At 42.9% G+C, this 27,505-nt stretch overlaps 1 protein-coding gene across 1 annotated transcript in view; it reads left to right on the top strand.

Annotated features, from left to right (window-relative positions):
* The window catches only part of LOC149288983 (receptor-type tyrosine-protein kinase FLT3-like), a 49,733-nt gene that overhangs the window by 2,403 nt on the left and 19,825 nt on the right, over window positions 1-27,505 (top strand). The window contains exons 3-7 of the mRNA XM_089491216.1: window positions 13,451-13,553; window positions 14,788-15,130; window positions 15,604-15,731; window positions 15,940-16,093; window positions 16,565-16,730. Of these exons, the coding sequence (XP_089347342.1) occupies window positions 13,451-13,553; window positions 14,788-15,130; window positions 15,604-15,731; window positions 15,940-16,093; window positions 16,565-16,730 (894 nt within the window). The remainder of the gene's footprint in view (window positions 1-13,450; window positions 13,554-14,787; window positions 15,131-15,603; window positions 15,732-15,939; window positions 16,094-16,564; window positions 16,731-27,505) is intronic.

Here is a 27,505-nt window from a genome sequence, read left to right as displayed (position 1 = left end):
ATAATGTAATTTTAATTTTAATGGGTTTATTGAATTTTATTTTAAAGTTATATTTATTATTATTTACTTTATTATATTTATTTAATGTTGTAGTGCTACCCTACCCAGCTATACCTATGTGCACTAGCATACCTAGTTTAGCTAAATTTGATGGGACAGGAAAAAAGCAGGACTGTCCCTGAAAAAGTTGGGTCTGTTGGCAGCTATGTGGATGGAAAAATGTTATAGGGTGAAGTGTGAGTTATAGCGTTAATGCTAGTGAGTGTAGAAGTGAAGGCCAGGGCAAATAACAGGAGGAAAGGTCCTTGTGATTTGTGAATTGTACATGTGTCTGTTATGTGTGTTATGTGTTATGTCACTGTGTTATATGTGTTATGTGCGTTATGTCACTGTGTTATATGTGTTATTGTGTGTGTTATGTTTGGTAGGTTGTGTATCAGATGGAAAAAAATGAAATGGAAAAGGAAATGGAAAAGGCGAATGAGTGGGCAATTGGCGACCCACTCACCTGTTTCACCCCAGGGCAAAGCATCCAAACAACTGTCAGTTGGGAGCAGACTTCCAGAGCTCAGACACAAGGCCCTAGCGTAAACTGGCTACTCCGGCAGAGGTAGCAGGCGTTGCCACACCGCAAACAGACGCAGCCAGGGGGGAGAAACTACCCTTACCATTAGGGACATTTGAGGCATGACACTAGCCAGGAATGGAACTGGCATTGAAGAGACGCTGGCACCACCAGCAGCAGCAGCATTGGGAAAGGCGAATGAGTGGGCAATTGGCGACCTGCTCACCTGTTTCACCCCAGAACAAAGCATCTAAACACTGTCAGTCTTAGACGTTTGGCAGCGGACTTCCAGAACTCAGACACAAGGCCCTAGCGTAAATTGGCTACACCGGCGGAGGTAGCAGGTGTTGCCACACCGCAAACACGTGCAACCAGGGGGAGAAACTACCTTGAACATTTTGGACATTTGAGGCATGACACTAGCCAGGAAGCGAACTGGCAGAGAAGAGACGCTGGCACCACCACCACCAGCAGCAGCAGCATTGGGAAAGGCGAATGGGTGGGCAATTGGCGATCCGCTCACCTGTTCCACCCCAGGGCAAAGCATCCAAAGACTGTCAGTCCTAGACGTTTGGCAGCAGACTTCCAGAGCTCAGACACAAGGCCCTAGCGTAAATTGGTTACACCGGCGGAGGTAGCAGGCGTTGCCACACTGCAAACAGACGCAGCCAGGGGGAGAAACTACCTTGAACATTTTGGACATTTGAGGCATGACACTAGCCAGGAAGCGAACTGGCAGAGAAGAGACGCTGGCATAACCACCACCAGCAGCAGCAGCATTGGGAAAGTTGAATGAGTGGGCAATTGACGACCCGCTCACCTGTTTCACCCCAGGGCAAAGCATGAAAGTCTGTCAGTCCATGTCGTTTGGGAGCGGACTTCCAGAACTCAGACACTAGGCCCTAGCGTAAATTGGCTACACCGGCGGAGATAGCAGACGTTGCCACACCGCAAACAGACGCAGCCAGGGGGAGAAACTACCTTAAACATTTTGGACATTTGAGGCATGACACTAGCCAGGAAGCGAACTGGCAGAGAAGAGACACTGGCACCACAACCAGCAGCAGCATTGGGAAAGTTGAATGAGTGAGCAATTGACGACCCGCTCACCTGTTTCACCCCAGGGAAAAGCATCAAAGTCTGTCAGTCCATGGCGTTTGGGAGCAGACTTCCAGAACTCAGACACTAGGCCTTAACGTAAATTGGCTACACCGGCGGAGGTAGCAGACGTTGCCACACCACAAACACGTGCAACCAGGGGGAGAAACTACCTTAAACATTAGAGAAAAAAAAATTTAACTTTCCAAGCTAAGAGCTGGGTAACCCAACTTGGGCAGATTGAATTTAAGAAAGGCAATCTGCTCCATCAGATGAGGTGCCATGCGTGAGCGCTGTGGACTCCAGTTTCCAGTCATAGAAAACACGCGCTCACTTTGAACAGTGGTTGGCGGACATGATAGAAGCTGCTGCGCAACCCATGAGAGTGCAGGCCACACACTCTTCTTTTCATCCCAGTAGCTAAGAGGATCAACATTAGGTGCAGAAGGAACTTCACAGAGGTAAAGTTTGACCATTTCAGCAGCACTACTCTCCTTTCTGCTGCTTGCTCTGTCAGATGGTCCAGCTATACTCCCAAGTGCTTCTTCCCAAAACGCAGCTGCTCCACTCAGCTGTGTTGTTGTGATGCTTGTGGCACTGCTGCTGATGCTGCTGCTAGGAGTAGCAGACCACATAATCTCTTCCTCCTCCTGCATTCCCATTTTACGCTGCCAGTCACACACCTTGTTGACCAATTGCTCCCGGTAGCTACTGAGAACATTGAATTTCAAAGCTAGCTTTCCCTTAATTCATGGATCGCAAAGGCACGCTAGCATCATTTCGGGACTCTCTTCCATGCGTTTGCGAAGGTGTACTTTTAGCAGATCCTTCAGCTTCCTGACTATGGCTGCTACGTCAGGATGTAGAGTGCCACCTTGAACAGCCTCACGGTTTTCAAGGAACACATCCGTCTTGCTGCCTAGATGGGAGAACACTGGGATTACCTGGGCCAGACTGGCAGTGTTTGAGTTTAAATTTTCTGTGGCATCCCTGAATGGTTTAAGGACTGCCACTAGCTGGGCGATCACTGTCCAATCCTCCCTATTCAATGGAGATGTAACCCCAATATTGTGCTCTGAGGTAAGATTATGGATTGCCCTCTGCTGCTCCAAAATCCTCTCCAGCATGTCTAACGTGGAGTTCCACCGTGTACTGACATCCTGACGTAGGCAGTGTACGGGAAGACCTGACCTCTCTTCCTCTTCCCTCAAAAGTTGGCTAGCCTTAACACTATGGTGAAAGTGCCCAGCGTTCTTTCTGCAGCGGGACAGAACTACTGCTGCCACATTAGTTCCTTCTGACATTGCTGCCTTCACTACAAGATGGATGATGTGGGCTGCACAGCGCACACCAACAATATGACCATCTCGCACCGCTTTCACCATATTGGCACCTCCGTCAGTTACCACAAAACCAACTTCAACATTGGTGCCTGCCTCTGCTCCCACCCAAAGGCTAAACATTTTCCTCATCGCATGCAGAATATTTTGGGAAGTGTGCTTTTCATCCATCACTTCTGCATGGAGAAGGAATGATCGGTAGCCTGCTGCAGCAGCTTCCTTGGGCACACCGGGCTGCCACCAGTGTGCTGTCAAAGAAAGAAAGGCATGCTGCCCACTAGGTGCACTCCACAAATCTGTTGTGAAATGAACAGACTGACCAGCAGCCTTGGAAAGCTGCCTTGGTCTCTGGCTGCCAACACTAGCTGCTGCTGCTGCTGCTATTGGCTCAGAAGCAGCTGTTGGGGTTTTTCCACGGCCACCAGCTATGCTGCCTGCACTAAGTTTTACTTCTGCATCTTTCCCCAATAGTACAGCGTTGTGTTGAGTGCTGAGATAATGCTTCATGCTAGCACTGGTAAAATGGCCAGATACTTTCCCTCTGCTTATTAGCTTCCCACAATGTTTGCACTTTCCTTTCTTCAACATTTTCAAAGTGCTCCCAAATTGGGGCGCGCATAACCTTGGAGTGTGCCTTGGGTGCTGCTCCTACTGCTCGGGGTGGATGAACAGAGGCAGAACTAGTGGTGGTGGGACTGGTGGTAACAGTACTGGCCATAGTGGGACTGCTAATTGCTTTAACTTTAGATTTGCTAGGTTTTGCTGCTGCTGGTGGTGGTGATGGTGATGATTGTAGCGGAGAAGGTGGAGGCTCAGGGGAAAATTGTGCACTAGTCATTTGGACACTGCTCCCTGAGGAATCTGATTCCTGACCACTTATCTCCTCTACTTCCTCTGGCTCATAGTCTAGTTCTTCATTAGCCAGATCGAATGGAATTCCTGCTAGGCTGGAGCTAAGACTGATATCGTCGTGAGACTCTCAGTCTCAGGCTCCTCTGCTACCTCGCTAGGTGGAGTTCCACTATGTGTAGCCCTCTCTCTAACTGTCTTTACAAAAATATTGTAAGGACTTGGTGGTTTGCTAGAGGTACTAGGAGGACATGGCGTGACGGTACCGGTGGGAACAGTAGGCGCAGCACTAATGGTGGTAGAGGTGAGGGTGGTGGTGGTGGTTTTCCCTACAAAGGAATGAGATCGCTTTGGTTTGGGACCCCTCTGAGTCTTGCTGCTAATTTGGCTCTGCTTGGTACCTTGCATGCTGCTCGTGGATGGGGAAGATGCTGCTTGGGGCAAAAGGCACTTCTTTTTACTCTCTGGGCTAGAAGAAGTACTAGTTGTGCTACCCTTTAACTTTGAACGTGCTTCTGGTGCTTTAGGCTTTCCGTAAAAAAACATAGAGTTTGTGGGCCTAGCCGCAATACTACTGCCTGCTTTTGGTGCCTTTCCTTTACTTGATGATCCTTCAAGCAATGCTTCCCCAAATGATAAGCGAGAGCTTGGCCTACTTGGCCGGCTAGACTGACGCAAAGGCTGCATCTTAGAACTGGTGGTGGTGCTGGTGGTGGTGGTGGTAGATGGAGCTTGTCCCTCCTTAGTCCCAAAACGAGGATCCATTTCAAATTTTGTGTTGTGTGTGTAGTGTAGTGTTTAAAAAAACGTTAAAAAAAAAAAAAAAAAAAAGGGGGATAAAAAAAATTAAAAAGACTTTGAATTTGCACGGGCCTAAGAGCCTATCTTACTACTATGCTAAATCTAAAGCTATATTAGTATTCTAGTCTAACTCTAGGCAGACGCTCTCAAGCCCACTAAGCTAAAGTGAGGTTAAGTTATATATATTATATTATTAATAGATTAGAATTACTTATATTATGGATTATAGATAGAATATAGATTATGAATTAGAAAGAATTACTTTTATATATTATAGATTATGAATTAGAATTTATATTATATTATATAATATATTATAGATAAGATTAAGAAGATTAAAGATTAGAATTATTTTAGTACTACAGCTAGTAGCTTGAAGCTTTGCTTAGTACAGTTGTTGTCGTCACACAGTCAATTTTTCTTGAAAAGAAATTAGAAATAAAATAAAATGTCACAGCAAAACAGTTAGCTTCACTGCTTGCTGAAACACACAGCACTTATGCGGCTGCACTCACTAGCCCAACAAGTTCACTTCACTGATGGACTGAGGTGAGCAAAACAAATGAAATAAAATGAAATATTATTAATTAAGAAAAATTGACTTGGTCTCTTGCTGTTGCTAAAAAAAAGAAAAAACTATAGAGCTGCAGCACCAGTACTAATAAGATTAGCTGAACTATAAGCTAGTAGTATAGTAATTATTAATTATATTTTTAATTTAATTAACTATTAAGATAAGAATTATAGAATTATGGATATTAATGATTTTAGATTAGACACTAGTAGATGTCTTGAATGTCTACAGTACACTCTATACTAGTATACTATTACTAACGTAACTATAGCGTATATAACTGACAAATATATATATAATTTTATAATGTATTCAATTATTAATTATTAATATTACTGATTTTAGATTAGACACTAGTAGATGTCTTGAATGTCTACAGTACACTCTACACTAGTATACTATTACTAACGTAACTATAGCGTACATAACTGACAAATATATATATAATTTTATATGTATTCAATTATTAATAATATATTCTATTAAATTATTTATAAATTCTATTATTTAATTTATTTAAGAAGGACAGGCAGTAGGCACTAGTGCCAGCCCAGGGCAAGGGCACCCCAGTGCTAGTGAGGCACTGAGTGCACTGTCAACTCAACAGCACTACACAGTTGATGACAAATTAAATAAAAAAATTATTAAATTAATCAAATTATTATTATTAAATATTAATTCAGTAGAACTGAAGTGAGGATGAAGTACACTGTGAGAAATGGCAGGCTGAGGCTTACCAGTCTCACACAGAACAGAACAATCTCTCTGTAACGCTCGGATGCAGCACAGCAGTGTTGCCAAAGCAGTCACAGCGAAAAATGAATGGATCTCTTTTAGGCAAGCTCTGGTCTTATAAAGGCGCCTTCAGAATTCAAAAAACAGAATCTTCGTGGTTGTGAGTCTTTTTATGGGTGCACACCAGGCCCGGACTGGCCATCGGGCACACCGGGCATTTTCCTGGTGGGCCGGGCGGCCCAGGGCCAGATTGACGTAGGGGCTGATGGAGCTGCAGCTCCAGGCCCCTACCTTAAAATAGGCTCAGTCAGGACCGGACTGACTGGGCCTATGTGGCTGCATTAATGCAGGGCATAAGGGGCACCTGCCCCTTAAGTCCACAGCAACTGCAACCGGGTCCACCACTCTAGGGGGCCGGGCAGCCCCCACCAGGGCTGGCCTTAGGGGTGCGCGGCCGCACAGGGCTTAAATTAAAACATCTGGGTCTTTTTTTAGTTGTTTACTTTATTTAACATCCTTCATGTTAAATAAAGTTAAACAAACTAGAGTGGCGGACTCCGGCAACAAGGTAAGTAGGGTGAGGGAGAGGGGTGCAGTGAGAAGGGGCAGAGGGGGGAGAGGGGTTAGATAGAAAGGGGTAGAGGGGATAGATAGTGAGAGGGGGTACATATTGAGAAATGGGGTACATAGTGATAAGGGGGAACATAGTTAGAAAGGGCAGATAAGAAGGGGATGGGGAGAGGGGGTGGTGTGAATGCGTACAAGAATGAATGAATAAATGTGTGGATGAATTGTGTGAATGCGTATGAGAATTAATGAATTCATGTGTGGATGAATTGCTTGAATGATTTGTGAGACTGCATTAATGAATATGTGTTAATTATTTGTGTAAATGAGTGAGTAAGTGTTTGTGTCTATCATGAATGTTTAAGTGATTTGGGGAAATGCAAAGATGGTACATGAAGGGTGGGCTTTAACAATAAATAAATATATAAAAATGGGCTGCTCAGTCTTAAATGCCCGGGCCTATTTTTTGTCCCAGTCCGGGCCTGGTGCACACGTTGTGTATACTAGTGCTAACCTTTAAACTGTGCTCTCCCAGTGTTTCATTCATCAAAAAGAGAGTTAACAGGAGAGTTTGAAGGATAGTTGAACTTCCCTTCATTATCTATTGCAAAGGGCCGACACTTGCAAGTTTCTCCAGCATGAATGGCTGAGCTGACCCCGTATAATACATATTTTAATGGGTAAAGAGACTTTGAAGACGTCTGACTGGTTAAACTATACATTATACAGGTCAATCAAGCTCTACCTTCTCGGAGATCTCCCGTGGATTGGACCTTTATCGTGTATAGAGAAATAGAGCTCCCCTCCAGACTCTCATTTCAACTCTCCCTTTACTGATAGACCCTGTAGTTTTATAGCAGTCTTGCTACAGGTAACATATTAAAGTATTTTGGGTCCTGATTCCAGTTTTTAATGGTACGCATTTGCCACAATTAATTACAATTGCCACTGTTCCTATTCCATTGAGGTGTTCTATGATGGATTGGGGGATTTACGGTTCTTTGCTTATTGAACTTCAACCGAGCTGTTGTATATATTTTAATTGACTTATTGCTTAATCGTCTGAGGCTATGTGTGCTGTCACGCAAAACTATCAAATAATTGAAATTATTAGCCCCCCTTTTGGAAGTTGACGAATTATGGCTGCAACACAACCGTTTTACATAAAATGTTCCGCTTATTTACTTTAATTGACCACGTTTTGCATGACAGCCCACGCAAAGTCTTTAATTACATTTTGTGTCTTATACACTAAGAAAGCGAAGTGAAATTCGCACCGATCTGATGGAAGTGGAAAGCAAAGGATGCTGACACGTATTAACTACAACATTGCATTTACACTTGTCTACTTGATTTGATACCCACTAACAAAATTAAATTAGACAATTTCCAATTCCCAGGGTTTAAAGCCATTAGAATATGACTTAATCCCTAAGTGTTTATAAGACGCTGACATAAAGAATGTAGAACATATTTTATTTGGATATTAGGTTAATTGAAATATAAGTATCTACATCTTTATACATCTACTTGTTGTTCAAACGTGACGCCACACATTGTATAAATAAATCATTGAATTAGGAAAAAATTCTCATTAAGAAACCTTACATGAAAAATGCACAGTTTTGCCCAAATCTGCCGAAATGCCTACCTCTTCTGAGTAGGTTGGGGAAATAATCTTTCTATGTATTTTTTGCCACCTAGCATGGTTTAGTTGGCCAGAAAATAATTAATAGTCAGACATCGGTTTGCACTCAAAGACTGCGTCTCATGAAAACAACCAATTCTTGTAAACATTGGACGAAACATAGAAACATGATTTGACAGCAGATAAGGCCTGTCTAGTCTGCCCATTTCTGCCAATGACTCAGACTTTGTTCTTGTGACGGATCGTCCTGTGCCCCAGACTGGACACATCCGCCCGTCAGCTCCTTCCCTCTCCCAGTAAGCGGACACGCTGTGGCTGTCCGAAGAAAGCAGTCACAGACCAGCACTTCCCTCAATCATGAGACAGGACTTCATGCTTTGAGGTTAAAAACAGAACTCTCTTTATTACAAACACACAGAACTTATATACAATCTACATTCACTGTGCACCGAACCCAACCCCCAATCCTATCAGCCACATCCCATGACAAATCCCATCAGCCACATCCCCTCACAAATCCCATCGGTATACAGAGGATGTATCAGGTGAGGGGATTAAGGGATACAATGGGTTCCCCCACCTGTGTTATCCCCCCTGTAGTGCGGGTGCCGTCTGGGCAGACAGGGCTGGCTGATTAAGAGCCCCAGCCAGATTATAGGATCATCTCTTTGAAGGCTGGAGCTGCAGCCACATTCAAACAGGGTACAAATAAATATAATAATAATAATAACAGTGAATATCAGACATAGGTTCTTCACATTACTCCCCTCTTGTGCAAACATCCGGCAGACACAGCCAGATCCCTAACAGATCGGCTTGGGGATGACCGGGCCTCTACTGTCTCTAGTCCTGCGGGGTAGGGAGAGCGGGCGTGCGGCTTCTGGGGCACCCTGGCAGCCCCATGTCAGTCACCCAGGCTCCTAGGCCTGGCCCGTAGTCAAAGGGTAAGAGGCTAGCCCAGAAGCCTCTCCAGTGGGCAGCCCTCTTTAGTCTCCTCTGCAGGTATGGGAGACCTTTCTCCAGGGCTTCCTTTCCCCTCTGGGCCCTCAGCCCAGACTCGGCTCCCTCCCAACCTGATGGAACCCTCCCATGGTTACCCTGACTACGGGCTTGTCCCGAGTCAGCTCCAAATTCCCCCACCCAAACAACAAGAGCCCACTCCAAAGCAGCAGCAGTTTCACTTACCCCTACCTGGCTCTCCGAGCTGGGGCTCGTTTTGCCCACTGGACCATGCCGCTGGGGAGGAGTGCCGGTTGCCCTTCCTCCCATACTTGGTGACAGCCGCTGGGGAGGGTCGCCGCCTGCGCCCCCTCCCAGATGCTGGTGCTGGGGAGAGCCAGATAATGGGGGTGTAAGCTGTGGAGGGCAGAGGTCAGCGACTCTCTGCCCGGTTGCCAGTGCCTCTGCTGGTGCAGGGAACGTTGCTGGGCAGAGAACAGAGTCACTCTGCCCTGTGGCCAGCTCTTCCGCTGGTCGTTCCCTGCTAGCAGGTGGGGACCCTTTGCTGTGGGGCGGGCAGAGGCCAGCAGCACTCTGCCCTGTTGCCGGCGTTTCAGCCAGAGCGAGGATTGCTGGTGCAGAACAGAGGTCAGCGACTCTCTCTCCGGGTGCCAGCACTTCTGGTTGGTCCTCGTTAGCCGGCGGGAACACTGTGCTGGGGGATGAGCAGAAGCCAGCAGCACTCTTCCCCGTGGCCGGCTCTTCTGCCGGTCTGGCCTTTTGCGGTGCTGGGCAGAAGATCGCGTCGCACTGCCCTGGTGGGTCCCTGCTAGCAGGCAGGGACCTTTCACTGTGGGGCGAGCAGAGGCCAGCGGCACTCTGCCCCGGTGCCGGCGCTTCAGCCGGAGTAGGAGGGGCGCATGGTGCTGGGCAGAGAACAGCGTCCCTCTGCCCTGTTGTCGGCGCTTCTGCCGCCTCTAGTGGAAACCCATAGACCGCTGCCTCAAATTCCGGCGACTGCATGCGGTCCATAATCGCCCTGAAGACTTCCTCCCAAAAGTGATTGCCCACTTTCACCTCTTCGGGCTCTGGCTGCAATACCAGGGGCAGAGTGGCTGAACCTTCAAGTCCGGAGGCTTGCCAATTACAGTGAGCGGCCTCCGGAGCTCGCTCTGTGACATCTGTCGGCTCACACTGCAGGGCGTAGCTCCCCTCGAACAGTGCCAAGTATTCTGCCTCGAGACACCATTCTCTGTCTACTAGTCTCTCAAGGTCTTGGCTGAGTTCACTTGTTGCAGTGGGCGGCAGGGCTCTCCGGCGCTTGTCACTAATGTCCCACCATCGGTCCATGTTGCCATTGCCAAAGACACCCCTTTCCTCGAATGCCTCCCACAACAGGCCAGGCCCGCCAACATCCATCCCTTCCGGAGAATGGGCCTTTCTGGATTTTCGCTGCGGGCCTCGGGCTTCCCAGTATATGGCTCGGTACTCCTCTTCGAGCCCAATCTCCTGTCGGACCAGCCTCTCTAGCTCTGCAACCTCACCTGGAGACGCAGGTCCCCCGAACAAGTAGAGCCTCCCATTCACCTGGTCCCTGATTTGTTGTTCTAGGGTGGGCAGATGTGTACCTCGGTGGGCGCTCCACTTTTCTAGGGCCGCTCTCCATCTCACGAGCCGGGCTCGGGTCCGTCTCTCAAACTCCCATACTGGAGTCTCCGATTCGAGGGTCTCGACTCCCCTCCAAGTCACCTCGCATCCCGGTGACTGTTCAATCCACTCCATCTGTGGATCCGTTTGGCTCTTCCTCGCCAGGGTATAACTTTGTTCTGCGGCTAGTTGCTTTGGTCCGCTCTGGTCTGGAAGGAGTAGATCCCACCGCTTGCCACCAATGTGACGGATCGTCCTGTGCCCCAGACTGGACACATCCGCCCGTCAGCTCCTTCCCTCTCCCAGTAAGCGGACGCGCTACGGCTGTCCGAAGAAAGCAGTCACAGACCAGCACTTCCCTCAATCATGAGACAGGATTTCATGCTTTGAGGTTAAAAACAGAACTCTCTTTATTACAAACACACAGAATTTATATACAATCTACATTCACTGTGCACCGAACCCAACCCCCAATCCTATCAACCACATCCCATGACAAATCCCATCAGCCACATCCCCTCACAAATCCCATCGGTATACAGAGGATGTATCAGGTGAGGGGATTAAGGGATACCATGGGTTCCCCCACCTGTGTTATCCCCCCTGTAGTGCGGGTGCCGTCTGGGCAGACAGGGCTGTGCTGGCTGATTAAGAGCCCCAGCCAGATTATAGGATCATCTCTTTGAAGGCTGGAGCTGCAGCCACATTCAAACAGGGTACAAATAAATATAATAATAATAATAACAGTGAAGATCAGACATAGGTTCTTCACAGTTCTTATCTTACACTTTGACATATGTCTATCCCATGCATGTTTAAATGTTTAACTCACTGTATTAGCTTGTAGCACTTCAGCTGGAAGGCTTTTCCACTATCTACCACCCTCACAGTAAAGTAAATCTTCCTTACATTACACCTAAATCTCTGACCCTCTAGTTTTAGATTATGATCTCTGGTTCTAACATGCTTCCTCTTTTGAAATAAACTTCCCTCCTGTACTTTGTTAAATCCTGTTATATATTTAGGTGTCGCTCTTTCCCTTCTCTCCTCCAAAATATGCGTATTGAGATACCTTAGTCTTTCCTGATAACTTCACCCTTCAATTATTGTTCACTATTACTATTCAGTATTTGAGTCGCCTGCCTCTTAATTTTCTCCAGAATGTCAATGTCCTTCTGGAGCTGGGGGTCTCTAGAACAGAACTGCACACAATACTCTAGGTGAGGTCTGACCAGAGATCTGTAAAGTGGCAGAACCACCTTTCTTCCTGCTATTAATGCTTCTAGCTATAAAGCCCATCACCTTTAAGTCCTGAGAAATAATTAGAATTCTATACTTGGCTGTATTTAAGAGGCTCTACTGGATGTCAGGAACAAGCACCAGGATCCTCCTGTGGCCACCATCATAGTAGATATAAAGATAAAGCGGAAGAAAATTACTCTAAACTCAAGTAAATTGTACTAAATATCCTTTCTACACTTGAAGCATAAACTCACAACTCTCTGTACCATTTTGTTTGTTCTGGTTAGGTTACCGTTTTGCTTGTTCTGGTTAGGTTAGCATTTTGCTTCTACTATCTTGTTCCATTCAAGCCAAACCAAATGAAGCACTTTTAATGTACAGCATTTTCTCTAATTAAAAGTTTACTGAAAATGTAAATTTTAATTCTAGGATGTTTTTATTTGAAAGAAAGAGCCCAAACAATACATGCACACCAAATGTATGCTACTTCCACCCCATCAGTGTCTCCACCACCAATACCACCACAAGCTGAGCCTGGCTCTTGTGTGAGATGGAACTAGTGTGTGTTCAGATCTTCACTAATCATCATCAACCTCCAACTCTTTAATGCTGCCACTTTTCTGTTCTTCCCCTAGCTTGCCTTCTTCAGAAACAACAGTTCCATGGGCTGCCACCACATCAATTACCTAATAGATCATATACCGTCCTGCAGCAGGCTCCCTTACTATCCCTGAACTTGACATTGTAGATTAAGCCCGCACTGGTGATGGGCCACACATTGTTACATACAATTGTCACATTCAATGAAATTAATATGAAAAACAATGGAAAATAAAAATCACTTGCTTTGTGGGATTTCTAATATTTAATTGAGACTGAAGTTGCTCTCATAATTTAATCTGCCAGTTACGTCTTGTCATTTTTGCCTTGTGAACAGTTATCATGTCAATTGTTTTTGAACCACCTTTCTTGGGAGCTTCCCCAGGCCCATTATGTTTAAAGAAGACCCTGAGCATCTTAGCAAGAGGTTACGGGGTATAATGGTGCTGATGGGGGCATAATGGTGGTAGTGGTGGAGTATTAATTTAAAAAACACAAAAAAGTCGGAGACCTCACAAAAATGTGCCACACAATAAAGGTTTCATTATGTTTGGGCTGGCATATCCAAGCTGAGTATGGTTGGCCTTAGATAATGAAAACTCAAGGGGTTAAAACCACAACTTGTCCTGCAAACGTTGCTGTTAACTCTTTCTTTGTTAAGTAGATCCTTGAAGGGTTGCAGGACCCTATACAAGTCAGACATGAGCTTCCGCTGTTCACCCTCTTCTTATCCATAGAGAATATTCTCCTTTTTTATTAGCATCAATCGTGAAATGTATAGTGATATTGCGACCCTGAGAACGTAGTAAAATAAATATAATAATGTGTGTTTTGTGTTTTTGCAGTGGGGTTTGTTCTCTGGAACTTATAAGAGTATTAGAGAAACATGCTGGTGAATACCAACTTTCAATTCATGATGGGATGTCCACCTACACCGTGCACTTTGGGGTGAGAGTAAAAAGTAAGTATGTAACTTACATAAAATTCTGGAGATACGTTTGAAAATCATTGGGCCAGCTCCGTGTTCGAATAGATGGACTTTCTACTGCTTGGTTCCAGTAACAATAGGAGCTTCGCATAGGTCTACCCTTCTGGCTCTTCATAGTACTGACATGGTTCTGTGTCTTCTTAGGGTGATACTATCATTATGAAAAAGAGGGGACTGAGTAACCAATTCTCCAAAATAAATAATTCATGAACTCATTCTCACTGGGGCATTGAAATCCAATCTCCCTGACTCCGGTGGCTTTAAAAGTATTTTTATCCGGGTAATAAGAGTGTGTCAACCGTATCTACATTTCTGGTGGTTTGGGAGTAGAATGGAAGAATGGAAAGGTCAAATGTTACCAAACAGTGAGAGGAATTATTTGTAGTTAAGTTTGTTGTAACTTTATGCTATCTATTATATTCATTTGAAATATTGTTTTATGTTGCGTTTCAGGTAAACCAAGAAAGCCATATTTTATGGAGACTAATAAGATGGTGAGCTGTGTATCGGAAAGCTATCCTAAACCTTCCCTTCAATGGGTATTCTGTAATGATCCTCATGGCAGGTACTGTGAGATCTTCACCCTTATAAATGTAACTTAATTGGGGCTCATGGTTGTGAACATTTGTGCCTTGCTTGAGCCCCACTTTAGTCAAAGATAAAGCTGTATTCTTTGAAATATCAATTTCTTGGCAAAGTTTGTATTGGATCAAATACAAACTCAATCCAGTACGGTTCATTAGATATAGCACGTTATTGAAAATTGTACTTTAACAGTAAATGTATAGTGTGATATGTCATTATAGCGTTATGTGCATTGGATGTATTGAGGTCAGTATGGTAGACTGGAGAGTTTTTATTCCCATGAAATTGATGTTAATACAGAGAATGAATGTACCGAATATATTTGATGCAAGGCACAAAAAAACGGATGAATTTAAACTGTACACCCATTAAACATATACATTGGAATGGCTTGTTGAAACCAAATTCTTTTTTTCTCCTTTAATAGCTAACTCAGGTCATTTGTATTTTAATTATTAGGATGCCACTATATATGTGCCATCACGTTCCACTCTATCCTTACACCAATATAGTGTAGGTTGTTTTAATGTAGACATGGGTTTTCTGTTATATAAAAAATGCACAGCATCTGATTTTTTTGCATGGCTGCTGCTTCTTTCTCCTTTACAGCAGAGTAGCGCGCCGCCGCCGCCGCCGGCACAAACAGATTCCGTTAAGTTCAATGCTAAACCTGCCATCCGGAGAGAAAACAAGGTGCCCTTAGTCAAAACCTGTGCTTTGTATCGGAACGCAGGGATAAGTGGAGTAAACACGGATTCATCCTATTCATTGCCTGAATATTCCTATTACAGATGTGACAACAAGACAGGAGACGTTCATTACAGCAACACAAACATTTACGGAGTGACGAGGGCAGCCCATGATCTGCCGGCACGCAAGCTTCTGGAGGAGCGTGTCTGGTGCTGTGCCGCTAATAGCCTTGGCAGGGAATGTACGCAGCTATATACCTTGGGTAATACATCATACTTATTATTTCAAATTTGAATGGCTATTTTAATAAATTACTAACCAATAATTGAATTAATTATATTTCATGTGCATTTAGATTTTCTAACAGTTCTTGCTGCTACCATATAGCAGGTGAAACCTTTTCTGTGCTGCAGAACATTTGCAGAATATACTTTATTCATTAAAATAAGAGAACAACTCCAGTCCAACATATAAATAAAATGCAGATTGACTCAACTTATTTGACTTGACTTCAGCAGAAGTATAAAGCGGATATGCATTCGTGCGCAGGCACAGACTTAAGGGTCATTATACCGTTTAAATGAAACGCATGTTTGTACTTACATGGGGTAAAAGGTATTAGAGCAAGCGCAAAGTAGCCATTAACAATGGCATAACCAAAAAAAACCAAAAACATATTTTAATAAATTAACATAAATTAATAATCAGTTAATGAATGCCATTTTTGCTTTAAAGATCTCGGATTTGAAAGATCTATGCCTGGAATATTTCTTAGAACTGGAGATCCTTTTATAATGCGATGTCGATATACGTACGAGTCATTTGACTTTGGAATTGAGTGGGATTTTGAACATAAAAATGAGGTAAGAAATCACCATTTGTTCATATCTGATATACGCCAGCAGCTGCAGATCGTCCTCTTGGGGGGCCGCTGCTGAATGGGCCAGTTACAGGGGAGTTGTCTGATCTCCATACCTGGGAATTTTTGGGACACTGTATATGTGGACCTATATATACATACCGGTATTAGTTTTAAATATGTTTGACTGATAATGTATATATTCCATTCAGACAAACTGTTTTGAAGAAAGTGCATACCTTTCTGGGACGTCATCAATGGTGAGAGTATCCTTCCTATCTTTTTCTTGGACGGACCAAGGAAGCAGCGGAAAATACTCTTGTGTCTCTTCAAATCTTAACAAGTCCACAGTGGTTACTGTATTAGGTAACGTTATTGGAAACTGTGATTTACATGTGTCTAACACAAAACAATGACACTGGTAAAATTGTATTGTTCTGTATTATCGTAAAAGACAATAATGACCAATGCTGAGGGCATGCATGTTTCATGAACATTTACATGCCATGTCCTTCCCTGGAACTTGCAAAATAAAAAGGTCAACCCTACATATATATAAATGTATTATTTATTGCATGAGCTGATTAAAAAGCTCCCAAAATACCTGGGGGGAAATAGGTAAACCTCCGTTCCCAAACCATGACAATTTGGCTGTGTGCCGGTTAATGTGGCGTGAAGCCTTTGGAGAGGCATAGACCCCATCCCATGCGTCACCTCAATCCTTCTCCAAAGTAAAGGTAGGATGAGGTCCCCTGAAAACAACCAATGCGCTTGTAATTGGGCGGATTTTGTGGACATTTCTGATTGTTATATTATTTTATTATTTTGTTCCCATAGACAAAGGATTTATTGATTTAAACACATCTAGGGTAGAGTACAGCATTGACAAGACAGCCGAGTTCTGCTTTGTTGTGGTGTTTAAAGCATATCCAGATGCACGATGTGCATGGAATCATGGCTCAGAGATCTTCTCATGTGACTTCACTACTGCAAATGGACAAAGGTAAAAAATAACACAACAATATTATGGAAATAGGGAAAAAGCAATAGCTCTTAATAGTTTAAAGGACGTTTATTGCACATGTTTGAACTTCGTGTACATCTGGTAAGATGGTGTTCTATATAGTGTTCTAGCACTTTAAATGTCTGTACCATGAACCACCAAAGCCGAAAGATTCCATAACATATTTGTATACCGTAGTCTTCTATGTGCCATATGCATAACACAGTAGCCATTTGTAGTCTGATGTGCCCCTGATGACATTCTAATCAAGGTATTTCAACCTTTAGACTCCAAACTGAAATTTAACCTGTTAGAATATTCTTTGTCTTGAATATCTAAGCTTCTCCAGTGATCAAACAGCAATCAAGACCACAGCTTCTATGTCTTATTAATCAGGTTTATTCGATAACAAATTATCAATTCATACAATACCGATGCTGGAACAAATGTTGATAAAAGGTACTGTAGGCTAAATATCTTGGTGAGATGAAGGTGAGAGCGTGGAAAGAGCGAGGAAAGAGACTTTGTCTTTGTAGTCATGCCAATTTATACCCCTTTACATTTGGTTAGGGTATACGTAAAGGAATCCTATTGGAACAGTCATATGATACACCGACATTCCACAGAAGACCCTCTAAACTACGTCACTTAATTGATACCATATGTTCCTAGCACTCAAGTTGCATTCAGGCCTAAAATGTGCAGAACAAAATAAAAGTATAAAAATGATTTCTTATACTTCCCCCTGTTTATGGTTATGTACCATAAATAAATGTTTGCTGTCCATTCATACAACATTCGTATCACATTCGTATCACATTCAGTGAGTGCAGGAAGATATGTAAACGATAATATTATAAAAAAGAATCTGTGGAAGACTGATGCATCCTACGTCTTAAAGTTTCCCTTAATATCATTGCTCCTTGCTTTTCTCGAATAGTTAAATATGATTTTCTTATTCTACATAATAAGCATATTTGAAAAATAATACATATAAAAGACACAAATAAAACAATAATAAATGGATGTAACAAAACATTGGTGATAGCGGAGCCAACAGATGATTTTGCCATAATTTCTGTTGACTTAGCAAAGTTTTTCCACCAAGATGTACCTGAGACTATTGACCATTCATGTTCTATGTTTTTGAGTTTACCTTGCTCATGTTGAAATACAATCTGTGCTTCTTTTAATTGTTTTTGCAAGACATTTAAAAATCCTACATCTTTCCTTATCTCATTTGCCCACTTTTGCCATGGAAATTCACTTACTTGTGATAAATTAAACTGTAGTGGCAAAACATTTAATTTTTGAGAATTAATTTGAGAAACATTAATCTGAGCTCCATATATATAGATTGCTATTGGATCGCCATCAATACAATACAGACCTTTCGATAATATTTCTGTATGCGTACATTTAGGAAACATTGCTTTAATCAATTCCCCATTAGACATTACCTGTACACATACTCTACCTTTCTCTATAGGCGTTACAAGATCGTTAGATGTTTTCACACTTTGAATTGTACCTGAACATGAGCTCTGGTTATGAAAACATGAATGATATATAGTTTCAGCTTGATGAGACAAACAAATAATTTTGGACACAAAATGTAAACATGCAGACAAGTCTAACTGTTCAGGTTCTGACATATCTGTGGAAAAAACAAAATCAGGATACTCTAATTTATAAAATAATAATTGAGTACTCTCATCGGGAATAATGTTTCTTCTTTACCTGCCATTGGTATTAAAGATGTACCTTTACACACATCATTACTACATCCTAACCATTTATTTACCCATAAATCAGTATGATTTCGAGCAAATGTAAATTCTTCAGGTAAACTACGTAGAATTCCTAGAGGAATGCTTGCCTTGGAATGCTTGTGCCATTATTTTGAAATCAGTAGAATATTCAATTTGGATTTCCAAGCAAGCTCTGGCTACTTCTGATAAATCAGCATTAGTCATTAAAGCCATGGTTGCTTCCTGGAGATGTTGCACTGCAGGTCCTATCACAAAAGCTGTTTTTATTATCATATTCTCCAAGATTTTGTTTAAACCTTGTTGAATATGTGTTTCTTTACTTCCTATTAACCCTGCAGTTTCCAAATCAGACTTTAGTGTCTTAATATCCATAGTATTAAGTATACTTTCTACTGTATTTACACCTGTTAAAATTCCTTGTATTACATCTCTCTTTTTCCTATTCAAATTTGTATTATTTCTACCAAACCAGTCATCAACACCTCTTTCCATATTTAATAAATATTTTTTGCATTGTGGAAATCTAGATGAAATTTTCCACTCTGATATATTAAAATTCCAAATTATTGTTATAAATTTACCATCTAAAAGGAGAGGTTTGGAATGGAGATAGTTTACCTGAAATGGACTTGATTCTTTAAAAATTTTGTTTTCACACACAGATATTGTTGGTGAGATGACAGTAACATTTACATCTACACATTTCCTTTCAGAATTTTTCAATCTTAAACAACACTGATAATTCCCATTGTCATTGAGAGTAGGCCGGTCTAGATGATATGTAAATCTCTTCTCAGACCATTCTACTCTACCTACTAGACCTCTATGTATCATACTCTGATTTGCACTGGAAAAACTTCCCAGGAACTCATCACCCTTAGTCCATGTCATTAAAGACTCGGGAGATAACACCGACTCAGTACTACATGTTAACACTAATTGATCCCTTCCTTCTAGGATCTCTATAGAATTAGGAAATACTTCTATATTAGGAATAATCAAATCTGTTACAGTTATTGCCATTTCCACATTTACAAACTTTGAATCCCTAAATGCTTGTATTTTCCATACTATAGGTGTATTTAATATGTTATTTTGTAGTATTGTTCCTGGTTGCAGAAATTTATACCATACTTGTTCTGTGTATAATACCTTTGTTTTAGTTTCTCCATCTTTAGTTACTGTCAAGCCTGGAGTATTGGTGCTAGATCTCCAGACCAATTTACTATCACATCACCATGTATAACTACACTCAAGTACGCTACTTTATTTATAATATGATCCCAAGACCCAAATTTATCATCATCTTGTGTGTAGGTCCCTTTAGTCCAACTAAATAAATGTTTAGGCCCTATCGTAACATTTAACCTTACATTACTTTGTCTAGTAAAGTTAATTCTAATGTTACATACTGATAAGTACCCTTTCATTACACCAAAACACACATGCCCATTAAAATCATCAATTTCTCTCTTCAACAGATATGCAGCATCAAAATCTTAGCTGATACAAAACCTTTATTATTGTAGCACCTCACTATAAAACATGATGTAATGTTCTAATATGATTCTTAAGAAATTGTTTAAAATGATTAACATTAAAGACCGCATCATTTTATCAAATAACCAAATAGCAAATTATAGCACATGAATTTGGATCATGAGATGAATTTAAGAATATGGACAATAGTAAATAATTAATACTTCAATTGATTACGGAAAAAACATATTTGATCAATACAATACAATACACAGTAATCCTTTTTAGTCATGATGCAAAACCCTGTTCTCATGAACTAAATTAAGGTTTTGAATCAACCTGAGAAGCAAGAAAGGAAATATCCCTAACTTGTACTTCTGCAAATGATGGACACTATGTAGTTGCAGTTTAACATATACAACATATAACATTACAGGATCTTAACTTACAGAATAAAACAAAACACAAAACTTTAACATATAACACATCTGATGTTGTTCATATAGTTTTTCTTATAAATAAATTAACTTATTCAAAACATCTTCATAGAAGACAGAGTGCAGGGATACAGTACGAATTAGAGTTAATTGTTATACTAGCTCCCTATATACTGAATCAACATAGATCTACGTATTATAGCTCTCACTACACTTACAACAAACATACTCCTGTGTAGTTCCTGTATTAGGTAAATCTTCTTTATTAACTTCAATCTCCCTGATTTGCCTAATCATTGGAGTGTAAAGTAAATCTCTTTGAGGTGTTACAGCCCTGTTAGTATATACATTTGGATCTGAACTGTAAACAAATCCATTTAATTTTCTTTGCTCTTTTAATTTTTTATTGTAGAGAAATTTGCGACATTGTCTTTTAAAATGTCCCAGTTTCTTGCAATAGAAACAGTGAAAAGACTCTTTATTCCAAAACCTGTGTCCCCTGAGATTCTGCATCTGGGTATGTTTAAATTCCTGAGGGGGAGAAAGGGGGTGAATTAAATGTGATCTCTCCTTTCTACCTATATCCTTGCTATTAACTAGACTTGGGCACCAGGGGGCTCTTCGTGTTCGTCTTCGTGCTCGTCTTCGGGGGGAAAAAAACCTTCGTATTCCGCGAATATTCGCCCGTGCCTGTCTTCTCTTCGGGCGAATATTCGCGGACATTCTTCGTGCTCGTTTGATCTTCGTTTCCTTCCCGGTTGCCTAGCAGGGGTTAATACGGGGTTAACAACACATCGGAGCAGCAGCAGCTGCCGTGAAGGAACGTGTGTGCAACTCTATTGGTCGTTTCGGCAGGGGGCTGGTCTGGCATCAACAAGTGAATTGCAGAACGCACTTCATTCGTTGATGGCAGGCCAGCCCCCTGCCGAAACGACCAATAGAGTTGCACACACGTACTGAGGTGTACTGTACACAAAATGACCTAGAGACAAATGCTCCAAGGAACTTGGCCTCCGTTTATCATACACAGTCACACATCCATAGATGTTTAATAAAAGAATAAATTGATTTTGGACCACTTGTAATACATGCCTAACATTTGCTACCTATTCACAATGGCATACTTTGCAACAACCCAACTTTTACTGGACAGGACTGGAAAAAAGCAGGACTGTCCACCGAAATCTTAGGTGTGTTGGCAGGTATGCGGATGGAAAAATGTTGGACAAGAACTAAAAAATAGCTTAGGGTTAATGTACGGTTATGTTTAAGATTAGTAGCAGTGCACTGGTTTGGTTAAAGATGTATTATGTCTAAATAATAATTTAATTTTAATTTTAATGGGTTTTAAAAAATTAAGGGGTTTATTTAAATGTATTTTAAAGTTAGATTTATTATTTAGTACTTTATTATATTTATTTAATGTTTATACTAGTGCTACCTACCGAGCTATAACTACCAACGTGTATTTGCATACCTAGATAGCTAAATTAGATGGGACAGGACTGGAAAAAAGCAGGACTGTCCCTGAAAAAGTTGGGTCTGTTGGCAGGTATGTGGATGGAAAAATGTTATAGTATGAAGTGTGAGTTATAGCGTTAATGCTAGTGAGTGTAGAAGTGAAGGCCAGGACAAATAACAAGAGGAAAGGTCCTTGTGATTTGTGCATTGTACGTGTATGTGTTATGTGTGTTATGTGTGTTGTCACTGTGTGTTATATGTGTTATGTATTATGTCACTGTGTTATTTGTGTTATTGTGTGTGTTATGTTTGGTTGGTTGGTTGTGTATCAGAAGGAAAATAATGAAATGGAAATGGAAAAGGCGAATGAGTGGGCAATTGGCGACCCACTCACCTGTTTCACCCCAGAGCAAAGCATCCAAACACTGTCAGTCCTAGACGTTTGGCAGCGGACTTCCAGAGCTCAGACACAAGGCCCTAGCGTAAGCTGGCCACTCCGGCGGAGGTAGCAGGCGTTGCCACACCGCAAACAGACGCAGCCAGGGGGGAGAAACTGCCCTTACCATTAGGGACATTTTGGGCATGACTCTAGCCAGGAAGCGAACTGGCACAGAAGAGATGCTGGCACCACCACAACCACCACCACCACCAGCAGCAGCATTGAAAAATGGGAAAGGCGAATGAGTGGGCAATTGGCGACCCACTCACCTGTTTCACCCCAGGGCAAAGCACCCAAACACTGTCAGTCTTAGACGTTTGGCAGCAGACTTCCAGAGCTCAGACACTAGGCCCTAGCGTAAGCTGGCCACTCCGGCGGAGGTAGCAGGCGTTGCCACACCGCAAACAGACGCAGCCAGGGGGGAGAAACTACCCTCTCCATTAGGGACATTTAAGGCATGACACTAGCCAGGAAGCGAACTGGCAGAGAAGAGACGCTGGCACCACCACCACCAGCAGCAGCAGCAGCATTGGAAAAGGCGAATGAGTGGGCAATTGACGACCCGCTCACCTGTTTCACCCCAGGGCAAAGCATCCAAAGACTGTCAGTCCTTGGCGTTTGGGAGCAGACTTCCAGAACTCAGACACTAGGCCCTAGCGTAAATTGGCTACACCGGCGGAGGTAGCAGGCATTGCCACACCGCAGCAAGTGCAACCAGGGGGAGAAACTACCCTCTCCATTAGGGACATTTGAGGCATGATTTCAGCCAGGAAGCGAACTGGCAAAAGATACTGGCACCACCACCAGCAGCAGCGTTGGAAACGGAAAAAGGTGAATGAGTGGGCAATTGACGACCCGCTCACCTGTTTCACCCCAGGGCAAAGCATCCGAAGACTGTCAGTCCTTGGCGTTTGGGAGCGGACTTCCAGAACTCAGACACTAGGCCCTAGCGTAAATTGGCTACACCGGCGGAGGTAGCAGGCGTTGCCACACCACAAACACGTGCAACCAGGGGGAGAAACTACCTTAAACATTACAGAGAAAAAAAATTAACTTTCCAAGCTTGGGCAGATTGAATTTAAGAAAGGCAATCTGCTCCATCAGATGAGGTGCCATGCGTGAGCGCTGTGGACTCAGTATGTTTCCAGTCATAGAAAACACGCGCTCACTTTGAACAGTGGTTGGCGGACATGATAGTAGCTGCTGCGCAACCCATGAGAGTGCAGGCCACACACTCTTCTTTTCATCCCAGTAGCTAAGAGGATCAACATTAGGCGCAGAAGGAACTTCACAGAGGTAAAGTTTGACCATTTCAGCAGCACTACTCTCCTTTCTGCTGCTAGCTCTGTCAGATGGTCCAACTATACTCCCAAGTGCCTCTTCCCAAAACGCAGCTGCTCCACTCAGCTGTGTTGTGCTGCTTGTGGCACTGCTGCTGATGCTGCTGCTAGGAGTAGCAGACCACATCATCTCTTCTTCCTCCTGCACCTCTCCCTCCTCGGACAGCATTCCCATTTTACGCTGCCAGTCACGCACCTTGTTGACCAATTGCTCCCGGTAGCTACTGAGAACATTAAATTTCAAAGCTAGCTTTCCCTTAATTCTTGGATCGCAAAGGCACGCTAGCATCATTTCGGGACTCTCTTCCATTCGTTTGCGAAGGTGTACTTTCAGCAGATCCTTCAGCTTCCTGGCTATGGCTGCTACGTCAGGATGTAGAGTGCCACCTTGAACAGCCTCACGGTTTCCAAGGAACACATCCATCTTGCTGCCTAGATGGGAGAACACTGGGATTACCTGGGCCAGACTGGCAGTGTTTGAGCTTAAATTTTCTGTGGCATCCCTGAATGGTTTAAGGACTGCCACTAGCTGGGCGATCACTGTCCAATCCTCCCTATTCAATGGAGAGGTAATCCCAATATTGTGCTCTGAGGCAAGATTATGGATTGCCCTCTGCTGCTCCAAAATCCTCTCCAGCATGTCTAACGTGGAGTTCCACCGTGTACTGACATCCTGGCGTAGGCAGTGTACGGGAAGACCTGACCTCTCTTGCTCTTCCCTCAAAAGTTGGCTAGCCTTAACACTATGGTGAAAGTGCCCAGCGATCTTTCTGCAGCGGGACAGAACTACTGCTGCCACATTAGTTCCTTCTGACATTGCTGCCTTCACTACAAGATGGATGATGTGGGCTGCACAGCGCACACCAACAATATGACCATCTCGCAGCGCTTTCACCATATTGGCACCTCCGTCAGTTACCACAAAACCAACTTCAACATTGGTGCCCGCCTCTGCTCCCACCCAAAGGCTAAACATTTTCCTCATTGCATGCAGAATATTTTGGGAAGTGTGCTTTTCATCCATCACTTCTGCATGGAGAAGGAAAGATCGGTAGCCTGCTGCAGCAGCTTCCTTAGACACACCGGGCTGCCACCAGTGTGCTGTCAAAGAAAGAAAGGCATGCTGGCCGCTAGGTGCACTCCACAAATCTGTAGTGAAATGAACACACTGACCAGCAGCCTTGGAAAGCTCCTCTTTCACTGCTGCAACACAGGACCGATACAATGAGGGGACAATGTTCCTGCTGAAAGTGGAACGTGACGGAACTGTATATTGTGGAGCCACAGCCGCCATCAATTGTTTGAAAGGCTCCCCTTCGATCATAGAGAAGGATGCCCCTCCAACAGCAATGAACTGACCAATCAGTCGCGTTACTTTATTGGCCTGCTGTTTGGGCATTGACCTTTTGGATTGGAATGCCACAAATTGTTCCAGGGTGGGCTGGACATGCAGTGCTCCAACCTGCCTTGGTCTCTGGCTGCCAGCACTAGCTGCTGCTGCTGCTGCTGCTGCTGCTGCTATTGGCTCAGAAGAAGAAGCTGTTGGGGTTTTTCCACGGCCACCAGCTATGCTGCCTGCACTAAGTTTTACTTCTGCATCTTTCCCCAATAGCACAGCGTTGTGTTGAGTGCTGAGGTGATGCTTCATGCTAGCACTGGTAAAATGGCCAGACACTTTCCCTCTGCTTATTAGCTTCCCACAATGTTTGCACTTTCCATAGCGCCCTTCTTCAACATTTTCAAAGTGCTCCCAAATTGGGGCGCGCATAGCCTTGGAGTGTGCCTTGGGTGCTGCTCCTACTGCTCGGGGTGGATGAACAGAGGCAGAACTAGTGGTGGTGGGACTGGTGGTAACAGTACTGGCCATAGTGGGACTGCTAAATGCTTTAGATTTGCTAGGTTTTGCTGCTGCTGCTGCTGCTGGTGGTGGTGGTGATGGTGATGATCGTAGCGGAGAAGGTGGAGGCTCACGGGAAAATTGTGCACTAGTCATTTGGACACTGCTCCCTGAGGAATCTGATTCCTGACCACTCATCTCCTCTACTTCCTCTGGCTCATAGTCTAGCTCTTCATTAGCCAGATCGAATGGAATTCCTGCTAGGCTGGAGCTAAGACTGATATCGTCGTGAGACTCGTGACTAGTAGTAGTGCGAGCAGGAAGAATAGACTCTGCACTTGGCCTCTCAGTCTCAGGCTCCTTTGCTACCTCGCTAGGTGGAGTCCCACTATGTGTAGCCCTCTCTCTAACTGTCTTTACAAAAATGTTGTAAGGACTTGGTGGCTTGCTAGAGGTACTAGGAGGACATGGCGTGGCGGTACCAGTGGGAACAGTAGGTGCAGCACTAGTGGTGGTAGAGGCGGTGGGGGTGGTGGTGGTGGTTTTCCCTACAAAGGAATGAGATCGCTTTGGTTTGGGACCCCTCTGAGTCTTGCTGCTAATTTGGCTCTGCTTGGTACCTTGCATGCTGCTGGTGGATGGGGAAGATGCTGCTTGGGGCAAAAGGCACTTCTTTTTAGTCACTAGGCTGGTACTACTTGTGCTACCCTTTAACTTTGAACGTGCTTCTGGTGCTTTAGGCTTTCCGTAAAAAACCATAGAGCTTGTGGGCCTAGCCGCACTACTACTGCCTGCTTTTGGTGCCTTTCCTTTACTTGATGATCCTTCAAGCAATGCTTCCCCAAATGATAAGCGAGAGCTTGGCCTACTTGGCCGACTAGACTGACGCAAAGGCTGCATCTTAGAACTGGTGGTGGTGGTGCTGCTGGTGGTGCTGGTGGTGGCGGTGGTAGATGGAGCTTGTCCCTCCTTAGTCCCAAAAGGAGGATCCATTTCAAATTTTGTGTTGTGTGTGTAGTGTAGTGTAGTGTTTAAAAAACTATAAAAAAATAAAAAATAAAAAAAAAAAGGAAAAATGAATTAAAGACAAAAAAATTAGAGGAAGTTCTCTTCAGTGCTACTGCTTAAAAAGTAAAACTATGCACTACTGCACTGTGCTGTTGTGTGCAATCTGGCAAAGTGCTAAAGTTATTTAAATTATTAACTATTTAATAACTAGCAGTATTTTATTTTTAATTTGAATGTACACGGGCCTAAGAGCTTAGCCTACTACTATGCTAGCCTAAAGCTATATTTCCTTACTATAAGTCTACCTCTAGGCAGACGCTCTCAAACCCACTAAGCTAAAGTGAGGTTAAATCAGATTCGGTATGATTTATTAATTAATATTAAATTATATAATATTAATAGATTAGAAATAATTTACTTATATATTATGTATTATAGATAGAAGAATATAGATTATGAATTAGAATTTAGAATTAGAATTACTTATATTATAGATTATGAATTAGAATTTATATTGTTATATATTATTTATAATATATTATAGATTAAGATTAAAGAAGATTAGAATTATTTTAGTACTACAGCTAGTAGCTTGAAGCTTTGCTTAGTACAGCTCGTCACAGTCAATTTTTCTTGAAAAGAATTAGAAATAAAATAAAATGTCACAGCAAAACAGTTAGCTTCACTGCTTGCTGAACAAAAACACACAGCACTTATGCGGCTGCACTCACTAGCCCAACAAGTTCACTTCACTGATGGACTGAGGTGAGCAAAACACTAAGGGTACTTTTAATAAAATTTAAATAAAATGTAAAATAAATGAGAAAATCTTTGCAAAACAGTTAACGTCACTGCTTGCTGATCAAAAAAAACCACAGCACTTATGCGGCTGCACTCACTAGCCCAACAAGTTCACTTCACTGATGGACTGAGGTGAGCAAAACAAATGAAATAAAATGAAAGATTATTAATTAAGAAAAATTGACTTGGTCTCTTGCTGTT

The sequence above is a fragment of the Sceloporus occidentalis genome, unplaced genomic scaffold, assembly GCF_023333645.1.
Source record: "Sceloporus occidentalis isolate IW3139 unplaced genomic scaffold, rSceOcc1.0.p SCAF_49, whole genome shotgun sequence".
Lineage (NCBI taxonomy): Eukaryota > Metazoa > Chordata > Lepidosauria > Squamata > Phrynosomatidae > Sceloporus > Sceloporus occidentalis.
This window is presented reverse-complemented; position numbering and strand designations above follow the sequence as displayed.